Raw genomic sequence first — 21,977 nt, forward strand, 5'->3', positions numbered from 1 at the left:
ATTCTGATCCATTCAAGCGTAAGCCCCATATTTATCTATTCGCCCCTCTATACAAAACTATGCCAGTCAAATTTAGGCCATAAGACGCTTTGCATAGAGTTCATTCGAGGAACTGCATGAAAATGTATTTATTATTCAAGTAGGCATATTACAATGCGATTATGAACGTCAAATAAAGCTACACCAACTCCAACCCTACACCTCTGCCTCGAGAAGATTTAAAGTCCCTCCTCAATTGGAGGAGGGTATCCCAATATGGGACCGGCAACAAATGGCAGGTTATGCATCAGAAATCTACGAAATTGGCAATATGTTCGTAAACATTTGGCGCCAGCTCTTGTGAATTAATTTCACATACAATCATACCCTTGGATGTGCATTTAGGACACTAGATAAAGAAGAAGTAACTAAGAATCCACTATATGAAAGTGGCCTCCTAAGGCCTAGCCAAGTCGCCATACAAGAAAAAGTCCAAAGTTTGTCAGTGAAATTTGAACTTATAATGCAGGAAATAGAGTTAATATTGTTTTGATTTATAAACGAAACAAAACAAATTGGAAAACCAATTGAACATCATTTAAATATCAAGGCAGGACCGTGAGCCTTAGGGCCACTTGCACCATTCACTAACCCGGGGTTAACCGGTTAAACCTGGAGTTACCATGGTTACCAGTATAATTTGACACTGGGTTAACGGTTCAACCGGTTAGAGGGATGGTGCAAGTGGCGCTTAGGAGGTTAAAATGTGGATAAGTAGTGTGTGGATAGTATTCACACAGCTTATTCGCATTTTAAATGCGGTGTGCGTATCGCTTCGTTACTATAACAGATAAGGACGTCTTTCCATTGACCGGTAATCTGTACCTTATCTTCAGGACCTTTAAATAATTGTTTGACCCTCCACTCGTAAATACTTGGAAAATAGGTATGAGCTTCGTGAGAGATAAAATATTGTTTAATTAGGAGGAGCCACTCCCCCGAATTCTGGTGTTGTTAACCTATTTTTTGTCGTCAACGAGATGTGATATCCGGATCAGAATGAACTTTTCTCAAACATGCAATGAAATATTGATGTTATGTTCCTTATAATAGGCTGCGAAGTATGACGTTTCAGGTGCGGCTAGGACAAAAGGTCGTTAATGGAATTTCATACACATCTTGCAGGCCTAGGCCGGCAAAGTCCTCTTTTTTAATTTTCATTTCACAGATATTTGTGACACAGCATCGTGGCATTCATCCATTAAAAAAACTAGAGGCAGTATTTGCTTTATGGTTCGTAATGACACTCTGCCACTACGCCTATAAAAAAAAACAAAAAACAATGTTTGCTATAATTTGCAGTTTTATTTGTATAAAATCAACATGAACTTAATAAATAATACATTCTATAATTTTATAATTTTAAATTATAAATTTAACTACACAAATAAAAACATTTAAAATATTTCATCTAAACGTTAGCGGTAAAAAGGTCTACTCAAACACGCGTAGTTATATTTTTTAAATTGTTATGGAGGTAAAGTTGAAAAATATTCATTCTGTTTTATTGGATTTATGGTGCGTTGTTAATTTTTTGACTTTAATTTAATATGAGTTCCGACGAAATAATGAAATTAATATTAATTGTAATCGTAGGCGTTGGAATTGGCAGCGTAAGCAGAATTGATTTTAATAACTTGCTGCCTCTGCCGCCAAGTCAAAGACGAAGTATGTATATGGTTGCTTATGGCAATTTTATTATTTGAGAAACTAAGAAAAATGGCTTACAGTTTATTAGAAACAGTTTTGTGGCATATTTTAAATGAATGTAACTACAAATTCGTCAACACTGTGGAAATTATACTTATTTACTCCGTGCATAAAGCAACGATGTACGTGAAACATGATATCAACATGAAAGACTATGTAAACTTATGTGACGAAAACGACAGTCAGACGGATACAAGGCGAAAAAATCAAAGATACATGAAAATATACGGGTAGTAAAAATACACGACTCGTGTAAAACATACGCGTGATAATGATATAGGTACGTGTTGGTTATATTTTGGGTGTAGTTTACTTTTAGTTTTTTCTATAAATAAAACTTGGGTTTCGTGGATTTTTTATTTTATTTATTTCATTGCATGTTTGAGAAAAGCACTATACATACCTCGGCGGGAAATGGGGTTGCCCGCGCTCAGACCTATGCGGCCTCGCTTCGCTCGGCCGTCTATATGTCTTCGGCCGGCAACCCCTTTCGTCCCGGCCTCTGTAGTAATGTACTATTATAATACCATGTAAATGGTTAATTACTTCATTATTTGCCTCATATGTAATAAACAGAGTTTTTAATCAACGTTTATCCCCTCCATACTCCGCAAGCGGAATACTACTATACTACAGGTATTAAGTAGGTATTTGGACAATTCAAAAAAATATTGTGCATTTTTTTATTACAATCGAAAAATTACGATTGTGATAGTAGTTTTTTAGAGTTTTTGTTATAATTATAATCTGGGTTGTTAAACCCTCGTGGTTTCATGGCGTGCGGAAAAGTAGATTCTCATCATTGGCCTATATTTAATTCGTATGTCAGTTTTACCTTATTTCACTTAAATTTGTGTGATTATTAAGTAAATAGTACCGCTTAGTACCATGACTGAAATACGCTTATCGCTACAAAATCTTATAGTTAATTTATCGTTAACTTTATTCTTAATTGGCGAGTATTCGTTTGACCTTTACTCGTATGTCAGTTCTACCTTATTTTACTTAAATTTTTGTAATTATTAAGTAAATAGTTAGTACCGCTTAGTGCCATGACTGAAATACGATTATCGTTACAGGATCTTATAGTTAATTTATCGTTAAATTTATTCTTAATTGGCGAGTATTCGTTTGACCTTTTCTCGGAAGAATCTCTTTGATATGATTACATACAGTAGGCATAATATATGATTGTATAGTAACATAAACACTGATTAAGAGTTACATAAGATTTATTCATAATTTAATTAATAATTTACATACAATAGGTATCACAGTCACTAAATGCTAAATTTTCAATGATAATCATCGTATATTTATTACATTGATTCTGTCACTCACTTTAGGTACCTACTTAATTAACTCATTATTCTGATAAAACGAATCATTATTCGATAATATTTTACCTACACACAAATCTCTTGACACGCTGCATAGTTTTTAGGATTCGGTAGACAATCAGGAACTCTTATAGTTTCATCATGTCCGCTTTTCTCTCCGTCCCAGGCTTACCTCAGTGACAGTGGGGATGAGTCGCTTCAATCCTAATACAGTAACTTCAAAACAAATACGGGGTCTTGAAACCATTTTTAGTATAGTGAGTATTTTTGGAAATAATCGCTCCTATAATCCAAAACAACCCGACTAATCCCGATAAGGCCTGTTTTTCCCTGAAATTAGTCATTAAAGGAAATACCCTAGTCTTGAAAAACCTGAAAATCCGCACTAGCTATACTAATCAACCGTTTCTATATCAATAGGAGAATGGTCGTCCGCAGAATCTCGACTTTCCTCACTTTGTTCAAATGTTGTTTCAACTACTAAAGAACGTTCAAGCGTATTATTAACATCTAAAGAACTAATTTGTCTTGTATAATCCTGAGTACTGTTAGATATTTCATTAGCCCATGTGTGTGTCACTGGTAGTCTCGAAGGTGGTAATGCTACGGCGCGGGGAGGGGCGATATTGGTGCATTTCTCTCTGCGCTCTCTCGCTCGACGATTTTGGAACCAGATTTTTATCTGCAAGAAAGTTTCACACATTATAGCTGTGTTTAATGACGTATTGTTAACTTACGGTATTTATTAAGTAAAAATGTTGTCTTTATTCCCTTACTTTCTGCTTAAAATATGGAAATATAAGTAAGTATACGAATTTAAAACGTCTTAATACTTTTTTGAAAAAATAAAAACACGTTTTATTTTAAGAGCGAGTCACTAAATAAATCACCGTAAGTAAATCCGTAAACTCGATTTCACGCAATTATATACATACCTACCGATTTTATTCATAAATAACGGGAACGTATTTTTTTACTCCAGCGTAGCATTGGCCAAACCAAAAATCAGCCAATGATTGTCTGGTTGAAAGTAGTTTAAATATAAAATTAACACTCCCAACCAATAAAGTCTCATATCAGTGTACATAAGTGTGGGGTTCCCACGCTAGCCCAATGCGATTTCACACAAACATTGGATTTTTTAAAGCTGATGTAATGAGGTATGCAACTTTCGTCAAGTTTTTTACCGAAAGCAATTGATATTTCGTACATTAAGTCCAATGACACTCATTGATACGAGTCGGGGTTTGGACTTCGCACGTTTTATCGCTCACCTACTTATTTAGCAAAGAAAAATAAAGCTTACCCAGCTACCAGCGCTTGGTCAAATTGGAAATACGAGTACCTGTCATGAATGTAACGGTTGGGTGACTCGATCCTTCGAATCTAGAGAGAAAACCTGAATAGTGATAATTGTCTGAAAGCTTCTAACTCAATATCTTTGCAGAGTTAGCTTGGTCCGACTTTATACACGGGTGTATCTAACTTACTCTATCATCTCGTAGCTGTTAGAGCTGCAGCTAGGGCCCGCAGCGCCTGCGGTGCTAGGTATACGGAGCACGCGAGTAGGCCGCTTCTAGCGCTGCCGCCTGCGAAAAGAGACCCGACCCCCGTAAACGTTGCTATACACAGGTGTCTCTTACTATCATCTCGTAGCTGTAGAGCTGCAGCTAGAGCTCGCAGCGCCGGCGGTGCTAGGTACGGCGCACGCGCGTAGGCCGCTTCTAGCGCTGCCGCCTGCGCCGTGGTAAAAGTGACCTGACCCCGTAAACGTTGCTATACACAAATGTCTCTTACTCTATCATCTCGTAGCTGTAGACCTGCAGCTAGAGCTCGCAGCGCCGGCGGTGCTAGGTACGGCGCACGCGCGTAAGCCGCTTCTAGGGCTGCTGCCTGCGCCGCGGTAAAAGGAACGCGTGCGTGTCGCCCCGACCGCCGTTGCCGACACACATTGTTGACTGCCCCTGTACAATTTAATTATCTGTAATATCTGTCTTTTAGTTTTCTGTAAAAATACATCTGGTACTTAATGATGGTACTCTTAACCCCACTTTACCCCCAACACCAAGCAACCCACATAGAGTTGGCAATACCCTACCGTCACGAGCAAAAATAATATAATAAATAGATCCCTCAATTAACTATATAAAGTGTATATGAATATATGTAATTTCTGCCATTAATTAGCACAGCAAACGGCCCGCGTGACCCCGAAACTGCTTTCCAGAAACTTCAGTTTAAACAGCACAGTCACATGATAACCTCGAGTTTGTGATTACGGAATTAAATTATTATCTTTAACGGCACTGTGATCCGATACTGTTGGCATGCACTTTTGAGTCATGAGAAATAGGTATTTAAGTAAACTCTGAAACTAACGTGGAAGCCGCGGAGGTCGGTACCGCGTGCAGCACAGCCAACTCGGAGTCTCCGGCGCCTCGCGACTCGAATCCGCACTCAAAATCCGCTCGATACTGAAATCCGTTCCCCTAGAACTTCGCACAGGAGACATGTCCATCTTTCCACTGACTAAATGGGCCGGCTTTCCGACCCTTCAAATATATACACGGGATAAGGGTGGTCTCTCCCAGGCCCCGCCCTTCAGGGGATGATTTTGATACCCTATATAGATGTAATAGATGTTATCAGTGACCGCAGAAAGGGATCACGCCTCGCTGGCCCCAGGAGTGTTGTGACGTAAACTCATTCATACAACAAATTGAATGGTAAACGATACTGTTTGCACACAAAAGAATGTTATTACTTTACTAGCATGTGGGAATTGATTGTAATTTAAATTTTGTTCGCGATTGGTAATACGATACTTGCGTATTAAAATTGCATTAGGGCTTCTGCCGCTTCCAATTATTATTGCAGTATAGAATGCATATCAATTAAAGTAGGTAGGAATATGTAAGTAGGTATTAATAATATGGTTATTAATTAAAGTATACCGGGTGTGGCCTGTAACACGAGCAAATAATTAAAACATAGATTGTACTCCTCAAACGGTGACACTTTTGTTCAACAACTTTTAAAAATTATGAAGTATTTAGACTCCCTATTTTCATACAAAATAAATATTATATTCAATGGACGCCATCGCCACGCCATATCATTGTGATTGACGTTGCTTGTCACTAGTGTCCGACCGAAGGTTCGGTTTCGGTTTCGGTTTCGGCCAGTTTCGGCCAAAAAATCATGTTTCGGCTGTAGTTTCGGTTTCGGCCAAAAAACGGCCGAACCTTTCGGCCGGGCCGAAACTTACGAAATGGTACTTCGGACAAAGACCAAAAGTTCGGGAATAAGTAGGACAACAATATTAATACATATCTACATATACTGATACAGGTACAGAAATTAATTGGTTTATTATAAAACACAATTCCACTAATGAGAGCGCCACTGGACGGTCGACGCAGTCTTAAGAGGCTGTCAATACCTATAACGCGCGCACTGTCTAACTGTATCGGAGTGAATGAGATAGCACTGTCGCACGTAGCCGTTGGCCGAGTATCAGCTCGGCCCGAGTCGAACGATGTCTTTTTCGCTCTTATTCAGTCATTTTTCTATCTACCTCTAATGGCAAATTTTAAGCGAGGCTAAAGGCTACGCTCAACTAGGGCCGCAAAGTTGATTTTATCAATAGTTAATATTTTGCGAAGCTGAACAGCTGACTATTGATTAAAACGAAGAAAAAACCCTTAAAAGTGTCCCCAGTACAGTTTTTCATGCGAATGCTCCACTGACTTAATATTAGAAATAGACACACAGAGCGGAACAAAAATGTCAACAAAATGTGGATCAGAATGACATTAGCTGCAAATTTGCATTGATGATAAAAACGCTTACGTAAATTTTGAGTCAAGATAAATGTTTTGTACGGAAAAGAACTTACTGTCGTAAGCATTAAGTGTCAAATTTGTAAACATTATTACCAACACTGTTAAAACTTTAAGTCCGATGGCACTAAACGTAACTTCACCTTTGTATTTACGTCAAACAACGTCAAACGAGAATAATGAACGAATGGAGTCCCTTTGGTACATTTTAATAGGTATTACTGTACAGAAAAACCGAAGTAATAAATGAAACAAATTTAATTTGATCGGGAGTTCAAATAAAATTAATTCATGGAACAACCCGTGTAAGTTATCATAAAATAAATTTATAAATTTATTATATTTTCCTTGAAATAAATTCAACTTATTAAATAACTGTGTATTTTAGATCTACATAATACTCTTCGCACTTTCGTTCTTTGCAATATAGTGCACGGGGACATTCAGGTCGCTACTGGTACTGATTGGTTATGGTCTTTATCAAAAAAATCCTGTGGTTGTCACTGTGTTCAGACAGGTTTAACATTTACAGTTAGTCGATGTAAGCCCTTATTGGTCGTGTATATGTCGGAAACAGGGAAATGCGCCGAACACACAAGTGCCGTTTTGCCTTGTTTAAAACTGCATCACCCCTATCTCTTGCTATAATAGCAGTCCACTCTGCACGTCGCATAGGTTTTCTTGGAAATCTTGAATTTAAACATAATATTATATCTTACGAATTCCATATAAAAATAAAAAAGTATTGGCCTCACATCGACTCATTAGATTTTTGTTCCTTCACATCCCTTCTTTGGTACTAACAAAATAATTTATTCAAAATCATGAAATTACCACCAGATTACATAAATTATGTAATGCTATCCAAAGAACTAACCGAAAGAAATACATTCCATGCTTTTTCCTCGTTTTATCATTGTTGTTTTTGCATATTTTTACGACCATTTTACGACATTGTTGACAACTTCACATTTGAGCGGTCCATACAAGACTAAACGAAAAAGTAACGCGTGATCTGTTTTAACGTTACTTTTGCGGGGCCATTTTTTGCGGCTGATTGGGTATCCAGTTCTTATTCTATATCAATGGAATGCTCGACCTTAGCCTCACTTTTTACCTCAATTTACCATTGGTTTGTGTTCCACATGTCCTCTACTTCAGCTTCGCCTTTGGCCTCGCTGCGCCATGCTCGGCCTGCGGTCTCGCTTTTTAATACAATGGACATTGGTTGGAGGCTGTGCTTAACTACTTATCCTGAAGCCTGAAGCACCGCTTTGACTTCGCAAGAAAGTGCGCCTCACTGGGGCACTTCGGACCTTTAAGCCCAGGTGTAGATCGGTACCCGGCCTTGCGATATTGTTAACAAAAAATTTCGCGCTCGCTGCGCTCGCGTTTTTGGTTGACCCTGTATCTACATGTTAGCTTGACTGGTGAATGAATAGAGTTAGACCAAGAAAATTCTGCAATGATTTTGATAGCATACGCAATGCTACTAGTGCAAATATTATTTATACGTCATAATTTCATAGAAGTTTTGACGTTTAAAGTAACACTTGCACTGCATGTGTTATAAAAATCGTTGCAGAATTATCTTGGTCTAACTCTAGTAATTTTCTCAAAAAACTGCTTAAGTAACATCAATTTCAAGGACATTGGGTGTTGACAGCCCCATAATATGTGTGTAAAAGCGGTTTTATGACATTTTTTCAACGATTTTAACAAGTCTACAAAAGTTTCGGTTTCGGTTTCGGCCGAAACTAGAGCCAAAGCCGAACATTCGGTTTCGGTTTCGGTTTCGGCAAAAAAACATGTTTCGGTCGGACACTACTTGTCACGCCTTAAACATAACAAAATTCGCAATACATTGCGTCTTAGAATAAACTTTAAAGTATATTAAAAATCAAACCACAAGTTATTTTTAAAAGTCGCTGAACAAATGTTGGTCAGTAAGAGGAGTACATCAGCCTACAGTTTAATTTTTTGCTCATGTTACAGGTCATGTTGCCCGGTATATCTGATGTTGACGGATCAGTAATTCCCCTACTGAAAATAATTCTTCAGTTTTATTCAATGTTCCCATTTGTGTCTCCTGTTCCCGAAAACTTCGTAGGGACCGGTATAGGTATGTAACAGCTAAAAATTAAGCTCCATGCAGTAGGTAGCTATAGGGACCGTCCGCGTTGAAGGGTCTGCCATCTTGTGGCCTGAATCGGAAACATATGTGCACATGTACATGCCATAGCAAGTGCTACCATCTACCGTTCTCGTCGGTACGTTTCCTTGTGCATAGTAGGTTCTGCCATCTTGTGGGCTACATCGGAAGCATAAACGACACATTTACGCCTCGCGCCAAAAATCTGACGGCTCCTATAGTTCATGCACGGGGCCTATAGCTTAGCTACTTTTAACTTTTGGCATTATTCTGTCACACTAAAGAGGTTGGTGCTCTGTGGTCATAGTCATCTTCAATATTACCTTGGTTGCAAAATTTGCTAACTGGAGTTTTATTCTAACTGTTAGAAGGTAAGATTTATACCTATCTTCTATTAGTCTTACAGTTCTAAAGAAACTTTGGTACATTGCCCTATAGTTTCCAAGAATCCGATAAAGTTTAACAGATTACAAATACAAACCAACACAAACATTGTTCTATAATACGCAATCATGCGCAAAACTTGTGGCCTAACATCTAATAAAGCGGGGTCTTTAACCGATTATTCACAAGTGATGTAATCACGTTATCTGCGTTTGCTCGCTTGTTCAAGTGCCACATTATTTTATTGTGTAAATCGTAACAAAAGTACTCACTGGCTATTGACAGGACGGTTGTCCAACGAAACCCTATTGTACTTTAAAGTAGCAAGATGGGTCGAGAGATTGTACTGATAACGTTGAGTTTCGAAATAAAGGCAGATGTTTGCTGTATATTCGTTTTATCTCAATTATTGGATTGTAGCGGCGGACGTATCGGTTTCCTGTGTGGGAAAAATAGTAATTTAAATATAAACAATTTGGGTAGACTCTGACGGCTCTAACTTTGCACAAAGTTGAGAATAAGAATGCATCCATATTCCTAAACTCCTTACTTGACGTAGCACTTGGCGGCGTGGCACGTACTATTTTATTGACATTATAAGATTAGAATTAGCTAACTAGCTAGCAATTATAATGAAAGCGTCAATTAACTAATTTGTACACAAATGAGGATAATGATCGCCAGTTGGGAAGTCGGCATGCAGCAAGCTCGTTTTTCCTCCAGCCAATCAAACCAAGGCAAAGGATATTCATACAACCAGCGGTAAAACAAATGACATTTCCATATCGCCGATCGTATGAAAATCACCGCTCTGCGCCCTGTTTTAACAGTAAGAATCATGTTAATTGTGTGGCATGACCCGTAGCGGACCGGTAAAAAGGCCCTCACCAAGGCCGCTGCACCGCTGCCTCTTACCTCCCACCATTGTGGATCGGTTCACTGGTCGCAGTAGACCTATAACTACGGTTCAAACCAGTACACAGTAAACTTGTGGAACGTAGACATGGCCCTCCCGGAATACTTTGAGTTGAGCAATGGTGATCGCATGCCGAGGATCGGCTTTGGAACATGGCAGGTTAGTGCTGTATTTATTTACTTAAATATTATACTTACCTCAGATAGCAGAAAAGCTGAAGGTAGGTACAGCACCATTAGCAACGAGATAATTCACGCTTTATTATTTCTTTGGTCTTTGCGGAAGTACTTAATATAAAATAACCTACTGCAAATTCAATAACAAAGGTAAGAACACAATACACAATATACAATACAATGGTAATACACGCGTGCCATTTATTTATAGATGGCTTCGGATAAATCGGAGCGGCCAAGTTGTTCACAAATATCTGTACAAAGCCTTTATTATCAAGACGTTAAAGTACATGTCCAGGTATTTATGAGTGTATGTTCAGCTCCAATATATCTGATGGCGGCTGTACGGTCAGCCAAGAAAGTGGTTTATCAATCAGATGATAGAGTAGAAAAGTGGTGAACCACTTTCTTGGCTGACTATACCTACGTTGTTAACTGTTTACTATAAGGACACAGTAGGCATTAATTATGTATGATAATAGTGTGTGTGTAGCAATAGTATTGATCTGAGGTACAAACTCCGTCACAACATGACCTAAGTGTGCGGAGCTTTGACATAGGTAACGAACATTTATCATTAATTCGCTTTTTATTTATATTCCCTCTTTCGAACCGTCGTGATAAATTTAACCAAAGCATGTAGATAATATAAATATGTTTTCTAAGTTATTACGAGTACTTACCTACTTAATGAAGAATTTTAAAAATAAATAAAATGATATTATAGGGACATTCTGACACAAATTGACTAAGTCCCACGGTAAGCTCAAGTATTTGAACCCAGGACCATCGACTTCACAGGCAGGGTCACTACCCACTAGGCCAGACCGGTCGTCAAAAAATGTAAAAGTATTCTCTTATCCAAGTCTTATCGCAATAGTTGACAAATTTTAGTTTCATGACTCATTCCCATGAGAGTTCCTATCAGGATTTTAAAGCCTGACAAGGAATTATGATCATTGTCAAAAGGGCGCTGTTATTCTCATGTGACAGTTAAATTTAATATGAAAAAAATAGTTCCAGAGAAATTCCGCAACATGGCGCCTGATCATATATTCCTAATCAGGCTTTACATATTTAAAGATATGATTAAAGATAGAGATCTTTATTTTGCATCCAATGTACATATTTATATTAGATACGAGTAAACTACATAGTAACATACAGGCACATGGACCCTGGTAGGGTATCGCAAAAATTTTTGTAACAAATCAAATTATACATTTTATGTGACAAGCATAACATGACTTAAAGTTAATTAAGAGTAGGTAACATTTAGGAGTAATCAATTTAATATATTTTTTAACTCAAATGTGTTTTCTTACTTACATATAGGTACTTATAATTAGAACAAGGTATCTTCCATAAACTCAGATATACTGTAGTAGCACTTTTCGACCAGCTTACTTTTTAGATTTGTTGCAATTTGGTTGTATGATGTTTTTGATTAACACAAAATATTGCAGTATTCAATCTATATAATATGGAAAATGCTTTGTATAGGTATTGATGATTTGTATAGGTAGAGTCAGACCGTGTAAAGTCTGCAGCGATTTTGATAGCCCACGCAGTGCAAGTGTCATTTTAAACGTCAAACTTCTATGAAATTATGAGGTATAAATAACACATACACTGCGTGGGCTATCAAATCCGCTGCAGACTTTTCTTGGTGCGACTCTATACAGTATTTTGCTGTTCACTCAATTGATAGTCGACTGTGGAAGCTCGTCATTTCTATGTCTCTGGCTATGGACACGTCAGGTTGTATTTTCCTCTTAATTAGTAGATAAACGAGCCCACTGACGCACGTGCGAATAAAGAAATAGATAAATAATCTGTTTACCAATTAACTTGTACCGCTATCAACTTGTTTGTGAAAGAGACGGACCACCTAACATGCCACTAATTACTAGAGCCTTTAGAGTTGTATAGTGGTAGAAGAGCCGGCCGCAAAATTTCTAACCGACTTGATACCACGATGAAATGCACAATGGTTTCCCAGAAAAGTTATGCTAAGTCCGAATTCGATAGTCTGCCACGGCGGAACTTGCCGAAAGTACGAAAAAGAAGGCCACTTCCGGTGCGAAAAAAGGGGCTGATTTAACCCATCTGATACCGAGATAGTAGTTATGGCAGCAGTTAGAAATTTACATGTAGACACAGAAAAGCGAAGTCTGCCACTATTTTTTTTGCCGGAAGTGCTTGGCAGACGCTCTCAAAGGTGACCATCGGGACCCCTAAATTAACCCATCTGATACCACCATGAAACCAATGCCAGTCGGTAGGTATGAACTCTCATGTCAGGAATATATAAGTCTGCCAAGGCTTTTCCTGCCGAAACACCATGGCAGACGAGATTATGTAAGCAAGGTCGCCATCGGTTACCCTACACTAACCCATCTGATACCACCATGAAACCAATTCCATTCGGTAGGTATGAACCCCCATTTTAGGAATATATAAGTCTGCCAAGGTTTTTCCTGCCGAAACACCTTGGCAGACGAGATTATAAGCAAGATGACCATCGGTTACCGTACACTAACCCATCTGATACCGCCATGAAACCAATTCCAGTCGGTAGGTATGAACCCTCATTTCATGAATATATAAGTCTGCCAAGGCTTTTCCTGCCGAAACACCTTGGCAGACGAGATTATGTTAGCAAGGTGTACATCAGTTACCCTACATTAACCCATCTGATACCTCCATGAAACCAATTCCAGTCGGTAGGTATGAACCCTCATTTCGGAAATTTTTAAGTCTGCCAAGGCCTTTCCTGCCGAAACTCCTTGACAGACGAGATTATGTAAGCAACATCCGCATCCGTGGGACCGGTATACGTGATTACTGTAGGCTTATTTATTACTTTATGCTTTTACATATTTGTATATTATTATGTTATTAATGAAATATATTTATAATTTATTAAACCTATACCTAATACATTGGGAATTCATTACCTGCTTACGGCAGTAGTAGGGAGTAGTGGGTGAGTTCTGGCTCACTTAGCCAGGCCAACAGTCCCTCCCCCTTTTTTTCCCTTGTTGAGGCCCTGCAACCTTACCTTGAACCCAACCTAATGTCATTGTAGCTCGAATCTAACCTAATCAATTTTTATTGCTTTTAGAAAATATTTTAATAACAATTATCTACTTTTGCAAAGTTAAATGTTGAATTCTTTATTTCGCAAAATGAAATTTTAATGTGACTATAATGTATGTGCAATCTACTTAGAAACTGGGTTTAGAAATATAAAAACACACATTTTATATAGGATAATAAGTTTATTCAAGTAATATTCTGAACATATGAGATATAGTAACATCATTACTTATTCTGTGTACAGTGGAGAAAACATGCAAGTTGACATTTTTCGTTTTAAAATAAAGATAAACTAAACAGTATTTGCCACAAACCGATGTAAAAAAAACTTTGCAGTTGTTGATTACAATACCATATCTTAAGGCCCCAGTACACAATGGGCCATCGCCGGCCATTCCAAGGGACGCATTTATGCGTTAGAGGGAGCAAATGATATTGCTATCTCATTCTACCGCATGGCTGCGTCCCTTGGAGTGGCCGGCAATGGCCCATTGTGTACTGGGGCCTTTACAATTTCTCTCCATGAACATTTTATGATACCCAACCAACCTTCCGGTTTTCGCCCGAATGAATTAAAATATTCACCAACACCATTGACATCAATATAAATGGCTATCCGATGTCAGCCAGGTTTAAAATCCGGATCTAAATTGATAATGAGCAATTTAAACAGGTGAACAGGTAGCTGAACAAACATTGGCATTTTGTTGGCTGCAAATACATTCGATTCCACGCCTATATTCATTTTACTCATATAGTGTTACACAGAACTCATTTGCTGTCAAGAATTACCGACAATTGTCGTGTTTCTTGTGACAATTGTCATTAGCTTCGCAAAATAAGTACTTAGTATTTGGCGATATAATGGAGTTTTTATTTTATTAACATGTTGGTGGCAAACAAGCACACCGCCCGTCTGATGGTAAGCGGTTACCGTAGCCTATGGAGGCCTGTAACGTCAGTACCAACTGTGATGTCGACAAGTGTCGCACCTGCCACCGTAGTGAAATAGAGGCCAGGCCCCAATTTCACATCGGTGACAGGTGCGACGAATTGTAAAATCACTATCGCTGACGTCACAGGCATCCATGGGCTACGATTACCACTTACCATCGGGCGGGCCGTATTCCTGTTTGCCACCATCATTGTATTATTAAAAAAAAACTTTATTATATCGGAAAAAACAGATATTTCTCCTGTGAAGTTTCTGACAATTGTCAAAGATCTAGAAGAATTGTAGGTAATTCTTGACAGGTAATGAGTTATATGTCGGAATTTCGTGACAATTGCAGTGTTTCTGTGACAATTGTCATAAACTTAGCAAGAGAAATATCTGTTTTTTTTCCGATATCATAAAGTTTTTTTTTAATAATACAATGATGGTGGCAAACAGGAATACGGCCCGCCCGATGGTAAGCGGTAACCGTAGTTCATGGATGCCTGTGACGTCAGCAACAGTGATTTTACAATTCGTCGCACCTGTCACGTTGGTGAAACAGGGGCCAGGAGTTAAGTCAAAAGCTAGTAAACAGTAATCTCCTCCATAGTCCTCTCTAACTTTCAGGCAGTTTTATTAACTTCTTATATATGGTATCAATGTGGAGTATAAATAGTCTACTATACATATATCCCAAAAACTTTAACGTTTACGTTTTTAAATACAGGGTGACCTTAGCCATTGGACAAACCCTGAAATCCCACATAGGGTTACTTCTCAGAAATGCTCTAACGGTAATTTCTTTTTAATTAGAACAAAAGATAAAACATTAAATTATCAAACAAAAGTTAATTCCAATAATCGACAACAAAAAGAAACATACTGTATTAATCATTGGCAGTGCTTTTGACAATTTGTTTGAAAATGTGCGGCAATGATGACATTTGTCAAAAGTCAGAATCTTATTAATGTCATAAATAAAAAAGATAATCAAAACGGTCGAAGAAAGTTTTAATTAATTTAATTTAATTTAATAATTTAATAATTAATAATTAATAATTAATAATTAATAATTAATCTTATTTAAAGCTGCAACACGACTGATTAATTGACATGATTGTTCTCCCAGAAGGAGGTTCGTGGGGTGTTAGACTTTGGTACGGTCGTATAGAGGGCGGTCTCGTGACTTCAGAAAATTCCGACTTTTGGCCTACCGCTTCCGGTCAGAAAAATGTTCGACGGCCCGGCCAAACGGTGGGAGGTAGGTGGGGGGTGCTCGACCAAATGTCATAGAGGGACCCTGGCAGTTTTTGACGCCACCATTTTTTTTCAAAATGGCTGACTTTTTTTTTTAATTTTTTCAAGTTTGTCCTAGCGCGCTGAAATTTTGGTCACGGAATCTCGGGGTCCTCTAGATTCGTATGGGAAAAAAATTTTCGAAAAAATCCAAGATGGCGGAAAAAATGGCCCCTTTTATTTTGTATGGCAACTTTTAAACGGTGCGAGATAGGTGGGGGGTGCTCGACCAAATGTCATAGAGGGCCCCGAGACAAAATAAACTGCATTTAAAAATTTTCAAACGGGCCGACTTTTTTTTTTTTTTTTTTCAAGTTGGTCCGAGCGCGCTGAGATTTGGCATGGCGAGAGATAGAAGCCTCTAGATACCTATGAAAAAAAAAATTTTTGGAAAAAATCCAAGATGGCGGAAATAATGGTCATTTTAATTTTGTATGGCAACTTTTAAACGGTGCGAGGTAGGTGGGGGGTGCTCGACCAAATGTCATAGAGGGCCCCGAAACAAATCAAACTGCATTTAAAAAATTTCAAAATGGACGACTTTTTTTTTTAATTTTTCAAGTTGGTCCGAGTGCGCTGAGATTTGGCATGCGGCGAGCTAGGGGGCCCAGCATTACCATGTAAAAAAATTTTTTGGAAAAATCCAAAATGGCGGGCGACAAGGGCAAAATTCAAATTCCCAAGTAGGTTAAGCGAGCCCGAAGGGCGAGCTTCAGGCCGGGAGGCCGAAGGCCGACCCCGCGTAGGGCCGTCAGGCCCGGAGCTTCACCCCGAATATCCAAGCGTGCCCCGCCCCCAGTAATTTTGGGCGAGGCCGAAGGCCGAGCTGCGGGAATGACGAACAAAGCAAAATCCTATACAAAAAGTGTGACGAAGACACTTTTCCTATTGGGTCGTGTTTAAGCTCCAACTTCCCGCTTAAGCCCCGAAGCAAAACCAACCCTCCCAACTGATTTAATAAGCGAAGCGGCGGGCCGAAGGCCCGACGCTGAGCTTCGAAACCCAGCGAAGGACGAAGGCCGAGCTCCGCGTAGGGCCGAAGGCCCGGAGCGTCCCTTACGAGTTCCCAAGCACGCGAGGCCAGGCCGAGCTGCGGGAATGTAGTGCTTTCACGCGGATCTTTTCGTCCTAGCAAAAGTACAACTTTATTTCTTTTTCCCTTTGGAAAACAAACTACTACTACTACTACTACAACAAAAACAACAGCACCAACAACAAACTACAAGAAGACCGCGCACAGGGCAAAATCTAGTCATACTATTTATTACCTCAGGAGCTACTAACACATACAGGTTGCTCCAAAGTAAAAAAATCGTAATTTGTTATGATACTTTGTATACTGGTTCTAAATACCATTGACGTGTAAAATTGTATTGATTTTATGAATAAATTATTGAATATTGAATATAAATACCCTAATGCATGGACACCCTGTATATCAACTTGAAAGAAAATGTTCAATATTTCTTTATAGTGCGACTCCTTAGCTCGATTTAGTATGGAGGTAGAGTCTGGCTAATAAAAGATGAACCTGCAAAAATGCGGTCCTGGTCTGACCCATCCTAAATCCTGTCCCATCCGGCAGAAAGCACGAAACTTGGCATGCAAACTTCAAACTTCAACATTTATTCAGCAAATAGGCCGCAAGGGCACTATTACACGCCGCTAAAGAAATTTTCACTTCAAAAAGTTTTGAGATGTAATGTGAAACCAAGTCGGTTATTTTAATCAGTGCCAGGGGGTGTTAAAACAGTATCAATAAGATATCTTTAATTTGTAATTTTTAGCGAGTTTTAGCGGTGGGCAAAGTAATCCGGTGATTTGGCATCCATACCAACATTGCCCACCACCAAAAACGGATTAGGGTTGTCACTTTCATCTAATTTACCCAACTTCGCATGTAAAATAAGGTTATGTTTGTACACTAAAGTAAGTTTATAAATATATACTGTATTTAATTTGTCTTATTATCCTTTACTTAGATGTTTTATCCCGTTAACTAATGAAAAACACAGCAAAAATCATATTTTTGGCCATTAAACTATTGTAACAGATTTTCTCAAAAGTGACAACCCTAGCCTTTGTAAAATGCTTAGGCGAGCCTTATATGGAAATGAGCAAAAACGGGTAGGCAACATTGCCCAGCAAATTTATTTAAAAGTTTTTACACTTATCGCTAAGTTATTAACAGGGAATGGTAGGATTGCCCAAAACCAGTGATCCTTAGACATCATCATCATACGAGCTGTATTTGAATACCAAATTGACGTGGGCAATGTTGGCGAAAACTCCGGATATCTTTGCCCACCCTCTAAAACGCAAAAAAATGGGTAAAAACACGATAAAAATATTTTTTCTTCAAATAAACTGATGCGTTTGATCACAATGGACGTGCTGAGCAAAAAAAGTAATTACGATTTGTTTTTTTTTTTTGAGAAATTCGTGTTTTTTTTTAAATGCGGGCAAAGTTGGTGATAATGACCGGTACCTACTCTTCGAAGGCCGCAAAAATATATGACATGCTCTTATGGTTCTACAAATAAGATCGTGTCAGATATTTTTGCGGCCTTCGTTGTGTGTTGTGTAACATAAATTGCAGGTGACTGTATATTAGGAATAATTATTTTATTTAGTTTCAACGAAAGTTTCAAGTTTAGTACGAAAATACTTCAGATATACAATATGCACAAAATGTAGACCTAATCGAAATAAAACATTGCTTTTTATAGTAAATTTTTTTTAAAAACATTCGATACATAGGTATACATAACAATAACCAGGCCACAGCGGTATTGGCCTGTAAGCTTTATCTCGGTCTCCAAAGCCGCAAAAACTCGCTAGTACTTCGTGCTGGTCTAGCCGTTATTTTTTCTTGAAGATTTTCAGAGAACAGCACGTACACGCATTATACATATAGACGGAACGAACGGCATAATCATAATCATTTATTCGTCGGAATCCATGGTATTACAGATCTAGGTACAAGACTTTCAGGTATTACTTATACGAATTACATAACGCTTCCTGTTAATAGGCAATATTTTAAGATAAAAGTTCTATAATATATTACAAGATTACAATTGTCATCAAAATTAATTGACGTACAGAAGTCAAATACGTTTTTAAAATGACGCAAAATGAAAATTAATCCCAATCAGTAAAGGATGAGTCTTTAAACTTTTTTCATTTTAAGCGAGTTTTGATTTGAAGGAACATAATACTTAAATTCGACTGTAATCGTATTGTTTTAAGATAGTTTACTGAGGTTTTCAACCATTATGACCCGTAAATAACAGCAAATCAAATTTAAAGGAGACGCGAGCTGATATTTATGTACCCTATTTTTTGAAATACAATTTATCTACTGGTATACTTTCTCGTGTGCGTATATGATTTAATGTCAAATCAAGCTGTCATTTTTATTTGAAGAATTATATGTGTGCTCCGGTGCAGCCCCAGCGGGCATCTGACTTGAAGAAGAATTTTGAGTGATGTCGTCAATGTATGGAAATTGTTCGAAGGTTTACATTTGAGATTTAATTTCTGTGTTGTCTTTGTGAGTAAAAATATAAATCTTGAATTGTCTAGCTTTCAAAATCACACAATAATTCAATTACTGTCAAAGACAAAATTGTTTTGCTTCTTTCTCAAACGGAATTCCATATTTTGATATTTTGATACTTTTAGTGTCGATTTGTAGAGAATAACAGCAAATTAAAAATATAATGGCATGAAGAGTCGGTACACGGTTTCTTCGTGAACAAATTTACGTGTAATAATAATAATTATAATATAATATATATTATAGTGGTTTTCCGGGTCAAGGTCCGGGTCCGAGTCCGGGTCCGAGTCTGAGTCCGAGTCCGGGTCCGAATCCGTGTCCGAGTCCGTGTCCGGGTCCGAGTCCGAGTCCGAGTCCGGTTCCGAGTCCGGTTCCGAGTCCGGGTCCGAGTCCGAGTCCGGGTCCTAGTCCGAGTCCGTGTCCGAGTCCGAGTCCGGGTCCGAGTTCGATTCCAAGTCCGGGTCCGAGTCCGGGTCCGAACCGGATCCGGGTATGAGTCCGGTTCTGGGTCCGAGTCCGGGTCGCAGTCCAAGTCAAAATCGAAATTAGAAATCACCAAACGTGTACTATGCGTCGTTGAAGAGTTTTGTTCTGGTCATCATCAGCAGTTCCACTTCATCAAATGCGACAGTTTTTAATGTAAATGCTTGATTTTATGATGAAAATACAAAAAAAATCTATACTTATGCCTTTAATATTTGAGGAGTTCCCTCGATTCCTTATGGATCCCATCATTAGAACTCGAGCTTGACAAAAATGTGGCTTTAAAACTTGACTTGCTTAACAAACATAACGAAGAGGAAAAATCGCCAAACGTGAACTATGCGTGGTTGAAGAGTTCTGTTCTGATCATCATCAGCAGTTGCACTTCATCAAATGTCACTTTTTTGAATGTGTATGCTTAATTTGATGATAAAAACCCAAAAATCACTATATGTATGCGTTTAAAATTTGAGGAGTTCCCTCGATTCCTCATGGATCCCATCATCAGAACTGGGTTTTGACAAAAACGGAACCAATCTGTATGCATATACATACAATCAAAAAACTAATTTTCAAAATCGGTCCAGGAATGACGGAGATATAGAGTAACAAACATAAAAAAAATAAAAAATAAAAAAAACATACAACCGAATTGATAACCTCCTTCTTTGAGATTTGGAAGTCGGTTAACAAACTAATATTAGCCCAAAATCTAAAATAAATGAAGTACCGATCACATAAAAAGTAAAAAATTAAATTAAGTAAATAAAAACAGGAAGGTATCATAAAATGTTAATGAAGAGAAATTGTAAGAGATGGTATTATGCCAACCAACAACTGCAAAGTTTTTTAACATCGGTTTGTGGCAAATACTGTTTAGTTTATCTTTATTTTAAAACGAAAAATGTCAACTTGCATGTTTTCTCCACTGTACACAGAATAAGTAATGATGTTACTATATCTCATATCTTCAGAATATTACTTGAATAAACTTATTATCCTATATAAAATGTGTGTTTTTATATTTCTAAACCCAGTTTCTAAGTAGATTGCACATACATTATAGTCACATTAAAATTCCATTTTGCGAAATAAAGAATTCAACATTTAACTTTGCAAAAGTAGATAATTGTTATTAGAATATTTTCTAAAAGCAATAAAAATAGATTAGGTTAGATTCGAGCTACAATGACATTAGGTTGGGTTCAAGGTAAGGTTGCAGGGCCTCAACAAGGGAAAAAAAGGGGGAGGGACTGTTGGCCTGGCTAAGTGAGCCAGAACTCACCCACTACTCCCTACTACTGCCGTAAGCAGGTAATGAATTCCCAATGTATTAGGTATAGGTTTAATAAATTATAAACATATTTCATTAATAACATAATAATATACAAATATGTAAAAGCATAAAGTAATAAATAAGCCTACAGTAATCACGTATACCGGTCCCACGGATGCGGATGTTGCTTACATAATCTCGTCTGTCAAGGAGTTTCGGCAGGAAAAGCCTTGGCAGACTTATATATTCATGAAATGAGGGCTCATACCTACCGATTGGAATTGGTTTCATGGCGGTATCAGATGGGTTAGTGTACGGTAACCGATGGTCATCTTGCTTATAATCTCGTCTGCCAAGGTGTTTCGGCAGGAAAAACCTTGGCAGACTTATATATTCCTAAAATGGGGGTTCATACCTACCGAATGGAATTGGTTTCATGGTGGTATCAGATGGGTTAGTGTAGGGTAACCGATGGCGACCTTGCTTACATAATCTCGTCTGCCATGGTGTTTCGGCAGGAAAAGCCTTGGCAGACTTATATATTCCTGACATGAGAGTTCATACCTACCGACTGGCATTGGTTTCATGGTGGTATCAGATGGGTTAATTTAGGGGTCCCGATGGTCACCTTTGAGAGCGTCTGCCAAGCACTTCCGGCAAAAAAAATAGTGGCAGACTTCGCTTTTCTGTGTCTACATGTAAATTTCTAACTGCTGCCATAACTACTATCTCGGTATCAGATGGGTTAAATCAGCCCCTTTT

General features: G+C 38.2%; 2 protein-coding genes across 3 annotated transcripts in view; one reads left to right on the plus strand and one right to left on the minus strand.

Annotated features, from left to right (window-relative positions):
* Positions 1 to 3,026: 3,026 nt before the first annotated feature.
* Positions 3,027 to 6,188, minus strand: LOC134799200 (homeobox protein MSX-1-like). Of its 2 annotated transcripts, XM_063771590.1 has the most exons (3): positions 5,469 to 6,188; positions 4,887 to 5,053; positions 3,027 to 3,771 (listed from the first exon to the last, which is right to left on the minus strand). In XM_063771590.1, the coding sequence occupies exons 1-3, from the start codon at positions 5,605 to 5,607 to the stop codon at positions 3,484 to 3,486; spliced, it is 594 nt and encodes a 197-aa protein (XP_063627660.1). In that variant the 5' UTR covers positions 5,608 to 6,188; the 3' UTR covers positions 3,027 to 3,483. The 2 variants fall into 2 exon arrangements, 1 of the variants encoding a protein (XP_063627660.1); XR_010145355.1 differs by lacking the exon at positions 3,027 to 3,771 and having other exon boundaries at positions 4,913 to 5,053; positions 6,044 to 6,188.
* A 4,194-nt stretch (positions 6,189 to 10,382) lies between these two features.
* LOC134799375 (aldo-keto reductase family 1 member A1) overlaps positions 10,383 to 21,977 on the plus strand; it is a 34,162-nt gene continuing 22,567 nt past the window's right edge. The window contains exon 1 of the mRNA XM_063771785.1: positions 10,383 to 10,542. Coding sequence (XP_063627855.1) covers positions 10,471 to 10,542 — 72 coding nt within the window. The 5' untranslated portion in view covers positions 10,383 to 10,470. The remainder of the gene's footprint in view (positions 10,543 to 21,977) is intronic.

This window comes from Cydia splendana, chromosome 18 (genome assembly GCF_910591565.1).
Source record: "Cydia splendana chromosome 18, ilCydSple1.2, whole genome shotgun sequence".
Lineage (NCBI taxonomy): Eukaryota > Metazoa > Arthropoda > Insecta > Lepidoptera > Tortricidae > Cydia > Cydia splendana.